The sequence below is a fragment of the Hyperolius riggenbachi genome, chromosome 2 (genome assembly GCF_040937935.1).
Source record: "Hyperolius riggenbachi isolate aHypRig1 chromosome 2, aHypRig1.pri, whole genome shotgun sequence".
Taxonomy (NCBI): Eukaryota; Metazoa; Chordata; class Amphibia; order Anura; family Hyperoliidae; genus Hyperolius; species Hyperolius riggenbachi.
This window is the reverse complement of record NC_090647.1, coordinates 184,532,418-184,552,829: the sequence shown is the minus strand read 5'-3', so window position 1 is coordinate 184,552,829 and position 20,412 is coordinate 184,532,418. Positions and strand designations below refer to the sequence as shown.

Here is a 20,412-nt window from a genome sequence, read left to right as displayed (position 1 = left end):
TGTGTGTGTGTGTGTGTGTGTGTGTGTGTGTGTGTGTGTGTGTGTGTGTGTGTGTGTGTGTGTGTGTGTGTGTGTGTGTGTGTGTGTGTATTTGCATACAGATACAGCCCAATGGAGGATGGAATACCAAGGTACTGCAGTGTTCCCAATACAAATATTGCACTGGAAAAACAATTAAGCTTGAAGGGAACTTGGCCACTAGATAGGTCACGTGCTAAAATGTAGCATAAGCACATCTGAGAAACTACTGTGTAGGTACTGGGTAAAAAAAGAGCATTGCTAACAGTAAAAGTTCCACTTTGTGTGAATAAGCCACTTTAAGAAACTTCCAAAAGGCTTATGTGTAATACTGTAAAATAAACATCACACATTGCTGAAAAATATTCTTTATTACTGAAACATTCCAAAACAGCAGTATACAGATGTCATTATGAAATCATATACCGTCTTATTAAAGCATTAGTGCAATTTAAATTTGTAAAATGCCTATCAAAAGTTTTATGTCCATTGACAGCTTTGATCTTCAGTGTCTTGACTGTGTAAAACTGTGGTGTAGTAAGAAAAAGACCCAACCACATTGCAGTGGAGCTGCAGAGTATACCCAAAATTATTCAGAAGAAAATATTAAATAGTTAAATAATAAATTAACATGAGACATAAAAAAGCAACACAACAAAATGAAGGTGGTTGTGTGAAGACCATGACAGTGACTCGCCTCAGTTTATCCTTGTGCTTTTGCAACAAAAAAAGTACATTTCATGTGTGTGTTTTATGTGTTTCATAAACATAACGTGCCATGTGACTAATCAGATGTGCTAAAAGAAATCAATTCTATGGCACAAAAGTGAAGCAGCATCTAAAAATGTGGTTTATCATTCCAGGTATGCAGTTGATGTGCATTCAATACACAGGTATTAGTAATGTCCAGTAACGTCACATTTCCTTGTACAAAATAAGTTAAGTGCTTACATTGGTTATCCATTTAAGTAAAAATGAAATAAAAAATCTTGTCCATATTCCGGGATCATGTGTATGCCGATGAGCTGTTGCATATGTCTTGTTTCTTGTACAGTGTGTTGTCAAACAATACAGTTATTCTTGTGAAAATCCTTTATCATTTCACACCAAACATTTAAAGAAGCTACATAGTCTTTGATAGTACTCTCACATAACACATATATTACAAATGTTAAAATCTGAAGGAGGACCGTGTTGTCTCACACTGTTCTTACCCAGCCCGCTGGGGAAAAAGAAACACACATCGAAATTGCTTTCAATTAAGCTTAAGCGCGTCATTTTATTACATCAGTAGCATCCATCCCGCCAGTTTCCATCTCGCAGAGTGCTCAGTGATGTCAGAGTCTTCGGTGGTTGAATAAAACTGCATGGAATTAAAAAAAAAAAAAAAAAACTGATTAGATTACATGTCCAGGGAAAACTTTTGTGTACTTTTACTTAAAATGTGCTTAAAACAGGACCTTGATTGGCAATACATTGCACTGCATTATTGATTTTAGCCCCATTGAAGAAAAAGTAAGTTACATTTATCCGAGAAGTCTTGTCCTGTGATGCCGTCTCGAAGACCCTGCATCACCCGTCTTCCGGCACCTGGCCCCGCCTCCTCGCTCTCTGAAGAGAAAAACACCTAGCTATTTACTACTGTACAGCTATTTACTACAGTAAATAGCTTGGTGTCTTTCTTTGTGGAGAGAGAGCAGAGGCGGGGCCAGGCGCTGGAAGTCGGGTGATGCAGGGGCATCGTGGGACAAGACTTCTCGGGTAAATATAATTTACTTTTACTTGCAGGCTGACGGATTTTCGTTTTGATCCTGGGAGGTCCTCTTTAAGATTTAAAAAAAAAAAAATTCTGCTTTTGAGGTTTGCTTTTTTTTTTTCTTAAATGCAGTTCCACAGTTTCCAACACGGAAATTTGAACACACAGCATTGCCTGCCAAAATGTACCTTCTTTGCCCTAAATAGCAGCTTTTAGAATGCCTCAGTCTACACACTGCGCTACACAGTCTAAACACTGGGCTGATATGAAGGTAAATTTCAGTTCCCGGACGCGCCCGCTATGCAATGCCACAATATGGTTTTTCCGTAACCCCCTACTCTTGCGATTCCATCAGGCGCATCTGTCCGCCAAAATTGCACCCTCCTGCCGCTAAATGGGCGCCTCCGGTCACTGAAATTTACCTTTATAGCCGCATACTGCAGCTTTGCGGAATGGTGGGGGAAAGGCTTTAGGAGGGGAGTTTAAGGTTAGGCGCAATCGGGGGATATTATGTTTAGGAACTACCAAGAGGGGGGTAGGTGTAGGCACCATTGGCGCTTACGGACAGGCAGCACCAGGGGGAGTTTTATGGTTAGGTATGGGGGGGGGTCTTAGGGTTAAGGACCACCAGGGAAGGGTTCTGTGTGAGACCAGTGTTAGGTTTACCCATGAAAAAAAAAAAATAGTATATATATATATATATATATATATATATATATATATATATATATATATACATACACACATATATATATATATATACACATACATATATATATATATATATACACATATATATATATATAAAATATATACCTATATATACCTATATATACATATATATATATATATATATATATATATATATATATATATATATATATATATATATATATATATATATACACTATCAAAACTAAGTGGAATATTGATAATCTTAGTGATATTTTACTAGCAGCAATCCTCTGTGCCCTTTTTTTCCAGGCACCTTTTTTCATGTATGAATTTGGGAATCAGTAGTCCTGAAGCTGTGGCCACATGGTGGTTCAGCCTCAGTGTCTACCCTCTGTCCCGGAAGGGGAATACTTTGCCTCATGTTAATAATGCAGAGTCCCTGAAGATATTCATCCTTTTCGTTGTTTCAATGGATCGTATAGTTTATATAATGCTGTATTTATGTATGCTTCTTTCTGCTTTCAATAAAAAAGATGACTGAACTGATAGAAATAATGCAAAGACCCTCCAATTACTATAGGAGGCAGTGACCTGAAATGCACAGAAATGTATTGTTCATGGCAATCCATGTCCTAGAAAACATGGGGGCTGTGTGGTGGAAATGATGAATACTGAAATGTGAACATACAGTACAAATAGACACATTCATATAATATGTGGCTAAGTGGACAGCAGTGTCCCTTTGCAACACTAAAGTTCTGGGTTCTAAACCCACCTAGGACATTATCTGCATGGAGTTTGCATATTTTCCATGTGTTTACGTGTGTTTACGTGTGTTTCCTGTGGTTCTGCCAAGCATTTGTACCTTCATATTATCACTTGCATTGATTGGCAAAGTATTGACTTTTCAAGAACTGCAAACAAAATTGATAATTAGGATTCTTTTGAAATCTTTGTGTGTGAGATTAGAATGTGACTATAGTAGAAGGGACATACAAATGTAAGCACGGTTATGTTGGTGCAACCCCAAGGTTCTCCTGAAAGTGTAGTTGAAGCGACATATAGCATGACAGTTTATATTTACTTCCGGTTCACTTTGAAGCTAAATGCTGCTAATTGCCTTCATACCATTATATGGATAACACAGTGGTGTGGTCTAACCGTTGCACAGTGGAGTCAGCCTACCAGCTTAATCAGTTACATCACTCTCTGTCAAGTAAAGTAGTGGGGACTTATGCTAGGTACACACCATACAATTTTCTGTTAGATTTTCTCTTAATTTACCTGCCAGTTAGCTTTTTTCCATGTTGTAGGTAAATCTAACAGAAGAATCTAACAGAAAATTGTATGGTGTGTACCTAGCATAAGGGTTCATTTTCTCTGGGTTTATCCTTCCAGCTACTTCCATAGACAGAAATTAACATCAGTAATTATTGCCATACTTACTGTTCCTCCCATTAGTGGCTTGCTTATATTGTCCAGGCAGGTCGTGGTTTTCTGTGTTTGGCTATCATGTAACGCCTTATGCCCACGCACATAAATGCATGGTTCCCGAAGATCCGTGCCAAAACATGCTGTCTATCTATAAAAGCCTGGCTCAGTCTGCAAACTGCACTGATTGTGTGTGGTCCGGTATTAGTCATGGAGAGAATCTGAAGACATAACAACAAGAGTTGTTTAGGTGATACCTTTAATGACTAACTGTACAATATTTCTTTGCAAGCTTTTGAATGGTTCTGAGTGGTATGGTTCTGATCCAGTTCGGAAACATGCCTGAAGAAGAAACTTAAACTTTTAAAGGTTGCAAAGAAATAGTGTACAGTTAGTCATTAAAGGTATTACCCAAACAATTTTTGTTGTTATGTCTTCGAACAATTATGGTGGCAGGCCAACTCCACAGCCTGTTCAGCTGCACCACCAGACTCTCCATAAAGCAGGATCAAGCATTAGGTAGAATTCTGGTGAGCACCAGGACAACAGTACTTACGTTTTTAAGTACAGTTGATATTTAAAATGTGATTCACTTTGAGGCCGGAAAAGTAAGTGGTATGAACTATTTAATGCATCCGGTGTATGAGTTTACACAGTACAATTTTTTCTTTGTTTTATTTTCTCAAGGTGAGAAGATTTTTTTTAGACAACTCTGGGTTATCAAAACTATAAAAGTCTGTCAGCTTACCTGCGTGGTGGAGTGCCAATCTTGCTGCGTGGAATGCTGCTCCCCACTGTGCCAGACAGCGCTGGCCTGGGGAGTGCACTCCTTACAGGTAGTGAACTTGCAATTTTGTTTGGCATAGGGATTCCAGAACTTGATATACATTGTAAACTAGTAGACTGAGGAATGCTGCCTTGTATAGTTGGGCTCACGTAGGCTGTAGCTTTCAAAGGTGGCCTCACAGACACTGGAAAATTACCCACACTGTGTACCCTTTGCTGTAGTTGACCAGGGGATGGTACTGAAAGCAAGAGAGTTTGTGAGATTATAAAACACAGACGATAGCTGTAAAAATTACATTTTACCAGTAAACATAAGTAGGGTGAAGAAAAGGGGAGAACACCCTGGAGAAAAGAAAAAAACACAGATAAAACAGGAGTCCTGATGGTGCAGTAAGTCACGCCAATAAGAAAGTGCTGTAGAGTCAATGAAATGTACTTACAAAGGCAGGTGGAGATACACAAATCAGACTCAACTCAGGCGTCGAGCCAAGCTGGATGCGGTCGCTCTTTTGGTACAAAAAGTTCTAGATGGTTGCAAAGGTGGTGTTAGGCCACCTGGCCAAATAGAATACCCCTCTTAAAGGAGGGTTGGTAACACAAAGTGGGAGAAAGAGGCACCCAGGGTATGATAAAACTATGTTAAAAGCAACTAAAATAAATAATAAAAAAAAAAAGTTTGAGGTGGTCTACCTCAATTATGATACGTTCAAACTTATTTGTAGCATACTTTAATAAGCTCTTGGAAATGCGTTTTGTGGGTCTCAGCCCACTTCCTCAGTCCGAATACAGTGCCAGAAGAAAATCAAGCCAGCGATAGAGGTGCCTCATTTTAGTTGCTTTTAACATAGTTTTATCATACCCTGGGCGCCCTGTTTCTCCCCTTTATATTATCAGTAAACGAATAACATTAAACTTTTTTTTTGCACAGACTTCCAAAATTGTGTTCATCTGGTCTGTGAAGGTTCTCAATGATCTAAATCTTGGTTTAGCCAAAAAAGTATGAAGTTAGTTTCAACTGCATTCTTTATTGTTGTTTTCTTGAATCCATTTTATATTTGTTCAAAGGTGGAATAATAGTTATGCACACAGGTTTACTTCAGGTACATGAAAAATCCTGGAAAGTGGGTAGTTTTCAAAACGAGTTGTTTTTATTGACCTGCTTATAACAAACGAAGTGCATACACAGAAATAATATTTGGTGTAACTTGCCCCTGCCTGCAAAAAAACACAATGGCCTCAATTCACTAAGATCATGCTGGAGATAATAAGGCAAGAGAAAACTTATCACCACACATCGATCTTGCCTTATTAAGGTGCAGAAGTAAGTTTTCACAGTAAGTTTTCTGTCTTTAAAAGGGTCACTTAAGGCAAAAAAATGAGTTTTACTCACCTGGGGCTTCTACCAGCACCCTGCAACTGTCCTGTGCCCACGCAGTCACGCTCGGATCCTCCTGTCCCTGCCAGCAGCTACTTCCGTTTTGGGCGACAGGCCCGACAGGCCTGGGAACATGAGTGATTCTTTGCATTCCTGGCCGCAATAGGACCCTCTATACTATTGCAGCCAGGAACGCAAAGTATCAGACGCGTTCACAGGCCCGTCGCCGAAACCGGAAGTAGCTGTCAGCGGGGACAGGAGGATCTAAGCGAAACTGCGTGGGCACGGGACAGCTGCAGGGGGCTGGTAGAAGCCCCAGGTGAGTAAAAACCCATTTTTTTCTTTCAGTCTTAAAGAGAAACTCCAACCTAGAATTGAACTGTATCCCAATCAGTAGCTGATACCCCCTTTTACATGAAAAATATAATGCTTTTCACAAACAGACCATCAGGGGGCGCTGTATGACTGATTTTGTGCTGAAACCCCTCCCACAAGAAGCTCTGAGTACCGCGGTACTCTGGGCAAACTGCCACAATGTAACAATGTTCACAGACAGGAATTAGCTGTTTACAGCTGTCTCTAACAGCCAAAGCAGCTAGGAGCAGCTACAAAACCTGCCCACAGTAAAAATGTCAGAATGTAAATCAGGGAGAGGAAAGATTTTACAATGAGCAAACACTGACTAAATCATTTATACATAATTATGGTAAAAATGAAGCACTTATTTTTACTACATTATTTTCACTGGAGTTCCTCTTTAAGTGTCCCTTTAAGTTACCTCCTCTGTAGTTATTTTCACATGCAGTTAATTAACAGCCCATCTTATTTTAGAATTCTGTAGTTGTTTTAAGGATTGAAATTTTAACTTTAGAGATCTCTCCTTAACTTAAAGAAAACCTGAACTGAAAATTGAAAGTCAAAATAAGGATACACAAGTCATACTTGCCTTCCATGTAATCTACTCCTCAGTGTCTTTCTCCTGTCCCACACCCTGTTTGTTCACTGTGATCAAGGAAATTTTCCGTCCTCCATTTTAAAAATGGCTATTACTAATAACAGCTTTCTGGTCAGCACACAGTTAAACTGTAGCATCGCCCACTTGAGCCATAGGGAAACATAGACATTACCTGATACATCAGTTTTCCTCTCAGCTATAACTGACAGCAACTGATATTTTACTGACAGCAACTGATATATTTCAGATCTGACAAAATATTGTCAGAACTGGAAGGGATAATTGTCAGAAGAAAATGATGAGCTTCTGAGAGGAACTGGTGGCAAGGTAACTATGTAATGTTTATTTAAAGTTACCTCATGTGTTTATTTTAAATATTTTTACTCAGTACAGGTTCTCTTTAAAGACAGAAGAGTTAAGTTCACTACATGCCTTATCACCATGGTGATAACATTAGAAACAGCTCAGAAACATTATTAAAGACAGGAGATAAGCTTAGTGAATTGAGGCCAAAGTCTCCAATTCACCTAGGTACAGTACAACTGCACACAAACATTTGGGAGAGCAAACCTTAAATTTTGTCTATTTTTCTGAACTTCTACAGAACTCTGACAGCACATCTTAACACACGACTCCTTCCTCTGCAAGTGTACCTGGACGAATTGATGCTGTTTTGCAAGAAGGGTGGTGCTGCCTTTTTCTTTGTACACACTTTGTGGCTAACCACAGTATATACTAAAATATAAGCTTACTTTTTGGAACCAAAAAGTAGCCTAAAAGAAGTGATGGTGGTGGTGGGGAGGCTTATATTCAAGTTAGGTGTGCAGGACTGCATATACAGTGCGTACAGTGAAAATGAGCTTGTACCTATAGTTCCCTCTTCTCGTTCCAGTCATCTTCCCGCGGTCACATGACAGCGAAGCCTGGATATCTAGAGGCTAATACAGAGCTGCAAGGGAGATGAAAAGATGGCTGCCAGGAACAAGGAGAGGTGTAAATACAAGCACGCTTCCAATGTGCACTCTGCATCACATACAAGGGAAAGGCTATGGAGAGACATTGTGGGTTCGGCTTATCCTCGGATCACAAGTTTTTAGTGTGGTTTTCCATATACAAGTGTGTGTTGGCATATCCTCAGAGTGGGCTTATACTCTATTACTGTACATACAGTACTATAAAAAATGACTGCAAGTATCTAAAATATTTCCATAGTACAACACATCTCTGGGCATTCTTTCACTTCATACATTTTTTACATATATGAAAATTAATATGGTTAATAATAATAATAATAATAAATCATATACCTACATTTAACGCTTTCACTGCCAACAACCTGGTATAAGCCTTATTTGACATATTTAAAGCAAATCTGAAGTGAAAATAAACCTATGAGAGAATGATACACACACTGCACGATACATACATAGACATATGACTATGGTAGGGATTAGATTGTGAGCCCCTCTGAGGGACAGTTAAGTGACCAGACAATTTACTCTGCACAGTGCTGTGGAAGATGTCGGGACTATATAAATACTAAATAATAATGAATGAATTGTATGTGTAGTAAGAAAAATAAATAGACTATTAGTAGCAAAGAAAAGAGTGTGATATTGATTTTCAGTTATATAGCTTTACTTATAACATTACATCATTCTGTCACAGTTGCATTTTGCATCCATGCTCTGTCTTTTAAGCTCTAAAACAGGGAAGAGCTAATGACTCTGAACTTTTCTGCATTAAAACCTTATCTCAAGCTTTCTCTCACTGTTTCTTGGATGTTTAAAGGGTCACTTAAGTGTGAAAAAAAATGAGTTTTACTCACCTGGGGCTTCTACCAGCCCTCTGCAGCTGTCCTGTGCCCTTGCAGACTCACTTGGATCCTCCTGTCCTGTCCCCCGCCGGCAGCTACTTTCACTTTCGGCGATAGGCCTGGCAACGCGTCTGATACTTTGCGTCCATGGCCGCAATAGCAGTATAGAGGGCGCTATTGCGGCCAGGAACGCAAAGTATCAGACGCGTTGCCTGGCCTGTCCCCGAAATTGAAAGTTGCTGCCGGCGGGGGACAGGATCCGAGCGAGTCTGTGTGAGCACGGACAGCTGCAGGGGGCTGGTAGAAGCCCCAGGTGAGTAAGACTTTTTTTTCATTCTTAAGTGTCCCTTTAAGCTCTTTAGAAAACGGGAATGGAGTTCAACCAAGTTCATCAAATAGCTCAGAGAAGTTCATCAGCATAGGTAACAAGTTTTTTTTTTTTTTACCTCTTCCTGTACAGGAAAACATGAGACTCCTTTCTTTGCAGCTAATGTTCCATTTATTATCCATACCACACATTCAATTCATTATCTCCTAAGTTTATTTTTGCCTCAGATTCGCCTTCCATTGATATAAAAGCTCTGATATTTTTTCTGTTGCATACTGAAAATAAATTTACAATAATTGTGCTCTGACTGTCTCAGTCACTTAACTGAAAGACAAACTGTCCCCTTTTATTGTCTAGAAAGTGTGCAAGGAAAGCTATGCTAAGCAAGGAGAGCAAAAACAGTAGGAATAAAATGTACTTACTGCTTGACTGTAGCCTGGACATCCCGTTTGCTGCTCCATGAAGGTTGGAATCAAAACTTTGGCTGTTCCGTACAGTAACTGGAGAAACTACCGTGCTAGGCATGCTCGGTGTGCTTGGCATACGTGCCAAGTTAGGCATACTTCTGCGGAGCTTATCTAGAAAGGAAATAAACAGCCATAGTCGACCATAGTTTTATTTTTTTATATTTAGATAAATAAAATGGTTCATTTTCATAAGTTGGTCAAATGGCAGCTTCTAGCTATTCAATTACAGATGTGTCTCCCGAACAGCTAAAGCAAAATATCATTCATCATTGGTTTGACTATAATCTGACAGAGCCAGGCTGGAGTCCTGGTGCCATGAATTCTGTCTCGGTTATAAATTGAATCCAAACTGTATGCATTTTAGATTCGAGCTGAACCAAAACGTCAGGAAGTTCATTTGTCACTGCAGGCAATTTGCATTAAATCTGCATGCAAGCCAGAAATATTTACAGCTCATTGACCATCTGTACACACCTAAGTACTGACGAACACAATTTTAACCTTACTAGAGGAGACCATTTACATAAAACTTAACTTTTAATAAAGGTTACTAAAAACATTCAAGCATCTTTACTCCGAGCGAAGAGGCTATAATTTATGCGACTTGAATGTATATTTGAATGTAGTGGTTTTGCACTTGCACCTTTTTCACTGAGCACTTCCCAACTGATAAAGGCCCTATATTTGGAGGGGGTGAAACATGTTGGGTTTTCGTAAATGTATCTATGTGGAACTTACTACCCAGCTTAAAATGAACCCGAGATCAACGGTTATCCTGTATTTATACTTGCCTTCGACTTCCTCCTGCTCCATGAGGTCCGTGGAGTCCCTCCTCTGCCCCTCTGTTCTCACACTATCTGGCCCAGTAATCATGCTGGCCAAGCTCTTCAGCGAGAGGGGGGGAGTGCACGGCCGAGCCACGTATGCACTGAAGCGGCATGACTGGCAGGATTACCGGTCCAGATAGCGGCAGAACGGAGACAGAGAGGGCGGTGTTTGGATTATGTGCATTGCACACCTAAGTACTGCTAGGATATTCAGATCCTAAGTACTGCTAACATCTGAATAGGATGAGACTGATAGTATCTCCTCCATCCTTATGAGTTGATACTTCAGGTTCAGCAGTGGTGGTGCCTGATAAGTGTATCGAAATCTGGATTCCCTAACACCGAGTTAAACTTTTACAATAAACTTTTGGCAAACTGTTTCATCTTTGTGCAAGTACCCATTAGAAGCTCCGAGAACCTGAACAACATACCCTTGCTTGTTTCCAGCTCTTGAAGTTTGTTGAGCAGTGACAAATAAGACAAGGTAGACAGTACCGCCATTTTCTTGTTTAAACCAATCTAACTGCAGCTGCTGTTTGAAAGTTATTTTTAAAGGACTACTGTAGAGGGGCTAGGGGAAAAAAAAAAAAAGTTGAACGTACCCAGGGCTTCTAATGGTCCCCGCAGATGTCCTGTGCCAGCGCAGTCACTCCCCGATCCTTCGGTCCCCACCTCAGATTCACTTCTGGAATTTCCGACTTTATTCAGAAAAACACTGCGCTGTGCTCTTGCACCCGCCAACGTCACCAGGAGCGTACTGCGCAGGCCCAGTTTGGTTTGCGCCTGTGCAGTATGCTCCTGGTGATGTCAGCGGGAGCAAGCACACGGCCGTGCAGGCGCAGTGGTTTTCCGGAGCGTTCTGTTCCTGGGCAGTACTACCTGGTGCAGAACGCTTCCGACCCACAGGAGCGCAGATGGGTGAGCATGACAGCGACCGGAGATATGACATGAGAATATTGTAGAAGAACGCAGCAGTCTGGGAGGACAGTGATAGAGCCCACGGAGTACATGGGGCTGGAGGGAGCTCCAGGTAAGTTTAAATTCTTCTATTTATAATGCCTCAGGCACCCTTTAAGTCTAATTTGTGGAAAAAGCTAATAATAACAACAATTAAAAAATTACTAGTAAAGGAACTCCTACTGAACAATATTACAGCACTAGAGGTGTCCACCAATTATACATTCTTGATTGTACAATCTTACCAAATCTAAGTAGTAGAATGGCACACTGAGCGGGCCGTTCAGATGCATCCCGGATTCATTTACAGCCCCTGTTCCAGTGCTAAGTCAAATATGCTCCTTGCAGCCACATTCCCATTGTATGGGAGCAAATCCAACTAGGCATGCATCCCTGTCCGTGCATGCCCACAAGAATGAAGCTGCTCATCCATGGCTTTTTTCCACCATGCACAAGCACTTATTTCTACTGGGAATGGGCGGACCTTACTCCTGCATGCCCAGTTGAGATTTGCTCATGCACGGCCAGGACTATGGACAGGAGAAGAAGAGGGTCCTGGGCAGCAGCAGGCTGGAAGAGGTTCTGTGAAATCCCTGGACCATCCAGAGGTTTCCTTCCACGGAGGTAGGTATCCAATTTTTCCACCCTCTCCTCACCGCAGGTTTACTCTAAAGTGACCTTTAAAGAGGAACTCTAACGGCAAAACGTGCCTCCGGATCCTAATGAGGCTTCCCACGCCGTCCTGCGTCCCTCGGGGGTCTCGCTGCAGCCCTCCGTACAGCCGTGACGTAATATTTACCTTCCTGGCTCCTGCGCAGGCGCTCTGACGGCTGTCGGCTCCGAAGTAGGCGGAAATACCCGATCGCCGTCGGGTCCGCTCTACTGCGCAGGCGCAAGTCTCCGGCGCCTGCGCAGTAGAGCGGACCCGACGGAGATCGGGTATTTCCGTCTATTTCCGAGCCGTATGCAGCCACAGCGCCCCCGCTGGAGCCAGCAAAGGTAAATATTGAAATTACAGTCGGGCCTGTCGCCGGCTGTTCAGAGGGCTGCAGCGAGACCCACATGGGACGCAGGACGGCGTGGGAAGCCTCATTAGGATCCGGAGGCTTCCCCCACCCGAGGTGAGTACCCCCCAGGGGATCTTTTTAAAGTTACAGAGTCTCTTTAAGCGAGCTTCAAAAAAACAAATACCCAAGTAGAGGGAAGGTTCTGTATTCCATACAGCCTTCCTGGTTCTCTCTCGATGTCCTAGCTCTCCAGCTGTCCCCACGGTGAACGTCTTTGGCCTTCCTCATGCAGGCTTCAGAAGTACTTGTGTCCCGGAGGAGACAAGTGGATCCGTACTGCGCATGCAGGAGTCCATGCTGGCGCATGCACAATACAGATTAATCTGTCTTCAGAAGCACTCACATCCCAGAGTGTTCCAAGGAGTCCCAATGGTGCCAATTTTGAACTGAGGACGTCGGGGGATCCAGAGACTGAGAGAGGTAAAATCCTGAGGCTAACGTGAGTATTTCACTATTTTTCTTTTTTACAGCTCGCGTCAGGATTGATTTAAAGCAGGGGTGCCCACACTTTTACGGCTTGCGAGCTACTTTAACATTCGCAGAGGCCAGGAGATCTACCGCCATTTAAATGCACGCGAAACACACTACCCCCCCCCCCCCCCCCCCGGAAAGGTAGTCAGGCATATGTGCCCTCAGTATAGGATAGCTGAGCATGGGTGCTTTCAATTTAGGATAGCTGAGCATGGGTGCCTTCAGTATAGGATATCTGGGCATGGGTGCCTTCAGTATAGGATAGCTGGGCATGGGTGCCTTCAGTATAGGATAGCTGGGCATGGGTGCCTTCAGTATAGGATAGCTGGGCATGGGTGCCTTCAGTATAGGATAGCTGGGCATGGGTGCCTTCAGTATAGGATAGCTGGGCATGGGTGCCTTCAGTATAGGATAGCTGGGCATGGGTGCCTTCAGTATAGGATAGCTGGGCATGGGTGCCTTCAGTATAGGATAGCTGGGCATGGGTGCCTTCAGTATAGGATAGCTGGGCATGGGTGCCTTCAGTATAGGATAGCTGGGCATGGGTGCCTTCAGTATAGGATAGCTGGGCTTTGGTGCCTTCAGTATAGGATAGCTGGGCATGGGTCCCTACAGTATAGGATAGCTGGGCATGGGTGCCTTCAGTATAGGATAGCTGGGCTTTGGTGCCTTCAGTATAGGATAGCTGGGCATGGGTCCCTACAGTATAGGATAGCTGGGCATGGGTGCCTTCAGTATAGGATAGCTGGGCATGGGTGCCTTCAGTATAGGATAGCTGGGCTTTGGTGCCTTCAGTATAGGATAGCTGGGCATGGGTCCCTACAGTATAGGATAGCTGGGCATGGGTGCCTTCAGTATAGGATAGCTGGGCATGGGTGCCTTCAGTATAGGATAGCTGGGCATGGGTCCCTACAGTATAGGATAGCTGGGCATGGGTGCCTTCAGTATAGGATAGCTGGGCATGGGTGCCTTCAGTATAGGATAGCTGGGCATGGGTGCCTTCAGTATAGGATAGCTGGGCATGGGTGCCTTCAGTATAGGATAGCTGGGCATGGGTGCCTTCAGTATAGGATAGCTGGGCATGGGTGCCTCAGTAGAGGTAAGCAGTGCCTTTAGTGTAGGGCGGGCACGCTTACCTCCCTCCAGCGTTGGCATCCTGGCTTCACTCCCTCAGCCGCGGCTGCCTGCAATTCGGCGGCTGAGGGAGGCTCCGGCGGGCAGCGCGAGTGAAGGCGGAAGTCTTGCTTCAGGCACCGCCCCCAGCCATGACACTGTCATGGCAGAGCCGCACCTCTCTTCTCCCGATTGGCCGCGCCTCTCTCCTCCCGATTGGCTGCATAGTGCAGCTATCAGCGACCAGCAGCAGAATCTGATAGGACGCGTTCTACAGCTGCTCGCTGCCAAATGCAATGGGACGCGGCCACGATCTACCAATCAGGCGGTCGCGATCTACCGGTAGATGGCGATCGACCTATTGGGCAGCCCGGCTTTAAAGTAATCCCGAACCGAAGTTCTGTTTCAAAATGGCACTTTACCTTGAAGAGAAGGAAGCCTCAGGATCCTACTGAGGCTTCCCCTCGGTGGTCCCAAGCCCCCCATTGCTGAGTGCCGCCCCGTCTACATCAGGGCTGCGCAGCTCTGCTCCCTGTATTGTGGGCGCGCACTAGCTACGCAAGCCCGTCCGTGCATGTGCAGTAGCATGGAGCCCGCAGCTCTGGCTTACTGTGCACCCCCGGTGGGCTCCCGTGGCCACGAAACAGGGAGAAGAGCTGCGTGGCCCCCGATGTGATTAGCGATAATGGGGGGGTCGCTCAGCGATGGGGAACTTTAAAGCAGGGAGGATAGCCTCAATAGGATCAGGTCATTATTCCTGCAGAAATAACAGCACTCTCCAAAGACTGATGGTGAGGAGCAGAAGAGAAAAAGTTGTGGCTGGCAAACAGATACTTTATTCAAGTGAATTCAGGATGATGGCAGCAAGGTGAATTGCCTAAAAATAGCTACACAAACTAATCTAGGACACAAGATAGGACACAAGCAATGCTGTGCATAAATAATTCCTTACCTGCATTTGTTTTGTTTTGCAATTGTTCTGGTGACTGCGCTTGAGAAGAGAAGTTATATTGCTGATATCCGTTTGAATTAAGATACGGGGAGCTGGGACTTCTCCTACAGTCTCGAATACTGGAGAAAGTTTGAGAATGAGGAATGCCTCGCTGCAGAGGGGAGCAGCGACTGAGTCGTGGCTGAGGTGGCGGTAAGAGGTCAAAGTCTTCATCTTCGTCTTCTACACTATAGCGATCCGAGTCCTGGTCACTGTTGGCACATGGCACCCTTTTTCCAGAATACAATGAAAGGCTTGAGCGATGGCGTGACACTGAACTGCTGGCAGAGGTAGTTGCAAAATCTTGCCTAAGGCCTGCAAGCAAACAAGACAATTTGTGTTGGTGGCAAGTCAAATTTATTTCAGGTTGTAAATATTTTCACATGGCATATTTCTCAAGAAACAATTTATCCTTTTAAACTTTAAAGATACAGACAAAAAAGAAAATGTAAAACTATCAATAATTATTCATTTTTTTTCCTTTAGCTGTATAAAACACAGAAGAAAGGGCGATTGACAGGCCAGCCATTACCCTTCTCGCCATCCTCTATTCCACATCTAATGAACAATTGCCGGAGGGAGACCCAGTGTCAGCTGTAGCCACACCCTTCTCTCAACGGCAACAGTTGGGAGGGTAAATGGAAGTAAAGCTTGCTTCACACATAAATCTGCACATCTCCAGTCTGATGCAGCACTGGCCTGCCCTGTCAGTTGCATCAGTTTTCTATCAGTTTTATCTGACTAGACTGGAAATGTACAAGTTTTATGTGTAAATACAGCCATAGAAACATATACAAACCCAATACAAAACTGACAGGACTGGCCTGGACACGTACAGATTTGTGTGTGAACACAGCCATAGAAACAGATACAAAACTGATGCCAACTGTCAAAAACTGACAGGACTGGAAACCTTTTTATGTATGAACCGAGCCTTACAGCTAAACACCAGTTTAAAGAAAAAATAGTAGAAAAGTGAATGGCGAGAATAGTGATACCACTTCCCAGAAAGAGGGCTGTGGAGTGAGTTTAAAAATCACCTGACTTCAACTCCTCAGTTTATGAAACCTCCGACTCCCGGTATCCAAAACTTGCTCCAACTACTCAACTCCGACTCAGCAAAGACAAGAAATATCAGTAAACGTTAACGGGTATGGCTGCACATTCAAAAGGTGCTGTGTGAGCCTGTGGCACTGCAATGGCAAAGTCTGAGGCCCAAGCCTTTACTGCAGGTTTTGTGCCTGGAATACTGTAAAAAGTACGTTTTATTTTGCAATTATCTGGGAAATGGGTGTTTTTTTTAGTTTTGTTTTTTTTTAAAGGAAAGGTGATTAGAAAAAACAAAAATCTACTTACGTGGGGCTTCCTCCAGCCCCTGGCAGCCATCCTGTGCCCTCACCGCAGCTCCAGTGGCTCCCGGTCCCTTCCAATGCAGATGCTGACCTCACCAGGTCAGCATCTACTGCGCTTCAGCTTGAGGAGTCACACTGACGTAATCTGGACTGTCCTGCGCAGAACTACTGTGCCTGCGCAGTACAGTCCGGATGACATCAGCACGACTCCGTGAGCCGCACGCTGAAACGCAGTAGGCATCTTGTACCAGAGAGGACCCCGGGCCACCGGCGGGGATTGGCGCTGCGGCGAGGGCACAGGATGGCTGCAAGGGGCTGGAGGAAGCCCCAGGTAAGTAGATTTTAGTTTTTTAATCACCTTGGACCTTCCCTTTGAGGGAAACGGAGGTGAGAGACATGTGGAGGCTGACAGGTTTTTTTTTTTCCTTTTAACTTATGCAAATTGCCCAGCTGTCCTGCTAATCCTCTACCTCTAATACTTTTAACCTTAAGGTGGCCACACACCATACAATTTAAATATTTGTTCAATTCTAGAATAACAATCAATTTTTCTGACTGATTGTAACAATTAAAAAATCTGACCAATATACCACACACCTATGTTAAATTTGTCCCCAATTATGTATAAAAAAAATTGATTGGAACTGTACATCAAGTAATTGACAATCCATCACACACCTTAAAATTCTTGAAAAAGTTGGTCTGAAATGTCCAACATGTTCAATCTCCAAAAATGGGGGGGAGGGGGAGGGGGGACTGGAAATCTGATCGGATTTCTTGATCAAAAACAAAGAAAAGATCTCGATTACTCACGACAACCGATTGTAATTTTTGAATTGATGAAAAGTCGGATCTTTTAATTGTATGGTGTGTGGCCACCTTCAGACTATGCATACCAAACTCTGGCCCCTGGGCTAAATCTAACCCGCAGACTCATCTAAGTTGACCCTCACGTGGTTTCCCCACCTTGCTATATGTTTGTACCAATCTAGATCACCGGGGAAGCCATATGAGGGCGTGAGGGACTAAAGCAGACACCAGGAAACTGTATAGGGTAGGGAGCCACTAGGCACAAGGGAACTGTATGGGGAGGGGGGCATTAGACATCAGGGAACTTTATAAAGGAGGGAAGTGGCCACTAGTCCGCGACTTGGTATCAGTGTTTAATTTTGGCCCACTTTGTACTGGAGTTTGACAACCTTGCATTAGACCCTAAACAAGCATGCAGATAAAAGTTTTCTGATATGATTTATCTGCATGCTTGTTTCGGGTGTGCGATTCAGACACTACTGATCAGAAAGATCAGCAGGACTGCAACTGAGATGGTTTAAAAAGAGATAAATCAGGCAACCTCCACGTCTCTACAGGTTCCTTGTAAATCATGTCTCAGTACTGTTGAAGTCACAGCAAGAATGCAAATTAGTGAAGTCAGAGCACTTAATCTGCATACGCATTCATGGTTAGTGATGCAGAAAGGATTGAAAGAAAGTAAAATGACTGAAATAAAAAAGGATAGGCACAACAGCCTGGCCAACAAAAGTTCCAAAATGCAGTAGGTGATGACTCTTTCCATATTTTTGTCTCTTCAAGTTTCTTTTATTGCCCAGAAGAAAAGCCAACTGTTTGTGCCTCCGAACCATTCTGTATTAAGTCCAGTAAACACTACAGTGGTCTATGAGACATCTTGTAATAGAAACAAGTTCAATTAAACCTAAAAACAAGAAGAATATTGAGCTACTACTCTAATATCACAATACTTCTATACATAAAAAATATATGTAGCATGCCATTAAAGATTACAGATGTTGTTCCAGTACAAGTTAAAATGCAATACAGTTCCAGTTAGAATGCAAGAAAAAAAATAGTGATTATTTTCCATAGATAACTAATGCAATTGAAAACCCTTTATTTGATGAATTGTAATTGTCATCAAATGAAATTGCACATGAAAAATGTGAGTGTATTTCAATGATCAAATGGACTAGTAAATCAAATAGTGGGCTTGCCACATGTGTGGGCGGCACACAGGCAGTCCTCCTTACACAGCCAGGCACGTAAACATTTCTGTAAAATGGCATCTTCCATATTCTGCTCACTTCAGATTTCCTCAAAACTGGCCACACCACTTGTTGTATTATTTCTTTTTGTCCATTTCTCTTATTGCTAGCAATTAAATTGCTATCAGATAAGCCACATACAAATGACCCAACAGCACATGAATCATCTCCATCTGCCTTGCAAATAAATAATTGGAATGCACTGATCGGAAAGGATTGCTCTTAAGTCTTTAAAATTGCCTGTAGATTTGATAAAATTAATGAATTGAGTAGGAAATAATTATTTATGTTAATAAATAATTATTTATGTATTTATATTATTTACTTTATGTGAAAACCATTCGAAGTAAAGGGAAGGGGAAGGGTGGTTCAGAGAGTGAAAGGTGCACTCACTTTTGTGAGATACTGTAGATTTGATAAATTAATATAATCAAGAATGTATCACCTTTAATTTATCACAAGTGGCAACATATTTATTGCCGACGAGGAGCATCACTGCAGAATATTTGTTGTCTGTTCTGATTTGAAACACCTGGACTCCCAGGGTGCACTGGGAGAAGAATGCTGCATAACTTAATAGCCTAGGTTTAACAACACTAGGAGGGCGATCTTACATTACAATATATAATTATATGTATAGGAAGTATTTATGATGCTGAAACCAGGATAACTCATGTAAAAGTACTATGTACAGTGCTACAGATGTTGGGGCTATAAAAAAAAAATAAAAGGGAGTATCCTACCTAATAAAACCTAACTCTCCCTTCGTACTCCTGTTTCTGTCTCCGTGCTTCTTGCTACTGTGCATGTGCGCAGCACGGACAGAGGTTGGGATAGGAGGACAGCAACAGTTAGCCGGGCGTGTGCGCAGGCGGCGGTGTGCGTGCGCACGGACATGCGGCAGGGGTGAAAGAACACGTTTTAAACGGGCTTAAGTCTACTAGTTATAAATAATTTACATTCTACTGTATATCACTACAGTGTCTTATTAACAGATCCACTAAGCACTCCCTAAGCACACAAATATTCCTGCAAGTCTCAATCAGTGATATTTCCATACTGCTGCCATTCCACATACTCTTCCGGTTTGCTAAAGGTGGCCACTAAAGATTTAAAGATTTCTAGTTAAAAATCGTTCACTATACCATCAATAAACCTTTTGCTTCCTATCATAACCAAAAAGAAAATCCAAATTTTGGTTTGACCAAAATTCAAATCGGACGACTATTTTTATAATCGTTTGTAATTGATTGTGCCCATCAATCCGTTCAGAATTTCTGATCGCTCAAACGATTTTTTGCTGGAAATTGGACTGTTAGTGGCCACCTTTAGACACATACATTCCATAGATGTGTGCTTACGTGGCAACTGCACGCAGCATGTTGTTTTGAACAAATTCGTTAGACCACACTGCAAACACGCCAATGTGCAAGTGCCATTGCAATTGTGATGCGATTACATTTCTGACTGTGCCACACATGAAAGCACCCTTACATAAGCACTTAGGAACACCTAGACACGCAATTCCCATTCCAGTTTTAAAAACATGTTTATCTATAGTTGTCCTTTAAGAACACACAGGGGAACATATAAATATGTCTGTATGTAAGTAAGTAAGTATGTATGTACTGTGTGTAAATATATCTACGACAACATTATCTGGATGTCTGGTAAGGTAAGGGCTATCTTACTTTCTTCCTGTAATCTTGCCATGATCTGAACATCAGTGAGGTCCTGAAGTTTGTAGCCCATTGCAATGGAGTCCTCATCCAATTCTGAGGTGCTAAGTTCACTATCAATTGAAGATTGTGGGCTCAAAGGAGAACTCTTCAAATGGTAACCTGAAAGACAAATGTATAAATGTGTTTATTCGATATAGCAAAATATACTAGAACAAAGAATGCAGTAAGACACAACATTTTCATATTCCAAAACTACCCAATTCTTTAAAGAATTTTAATTTATGTCCT

The 20,412-nt window shown here is 42.6% G+C and overlaps 1 protein-coding gene across 2 annotated transcripts in view; it reads right to left on the bottom strand.

The window, feature by feature from the left end:
- Nucleotides 1–1,271: 1,271 nt before the first annotated feature.
- Nucleotides 1,272–20,412, bottom strand: part of SLAIN1 (SLAIN motif family member 1) — a 65,063-nt gene continuing 45,922 nt past the window's right edge. For both annotated transcript variants that reach the window (XM_068267899.1, XM_068267898.1), the window contains 5 exons: nt 20,134–20,283; nt 14,995–15,348; nt 9,563–9,718; nt 4,629–4,905; nt 1,272–1,381 (listed from right to left, as the gene is read on the bottom strand). In XM_068267899.1, coding sequence (XP_068124000.1) covers nt 1,306–1,381; nt 4,629–4,905; nt 9,563–9,718; nt 14,995–15,348; nt 20,134–20,283 — 1,013 coding nt within the window. In that variant the 3' untranslated portion in view covers nt 1,272–1,305. The remainder of the gene's footprint in view (nt 1,382–4,628; nt 4,906–9,562; nt 9,719–14,994; nt 15,349–20,133; nt 20,284–20,412) is intronic.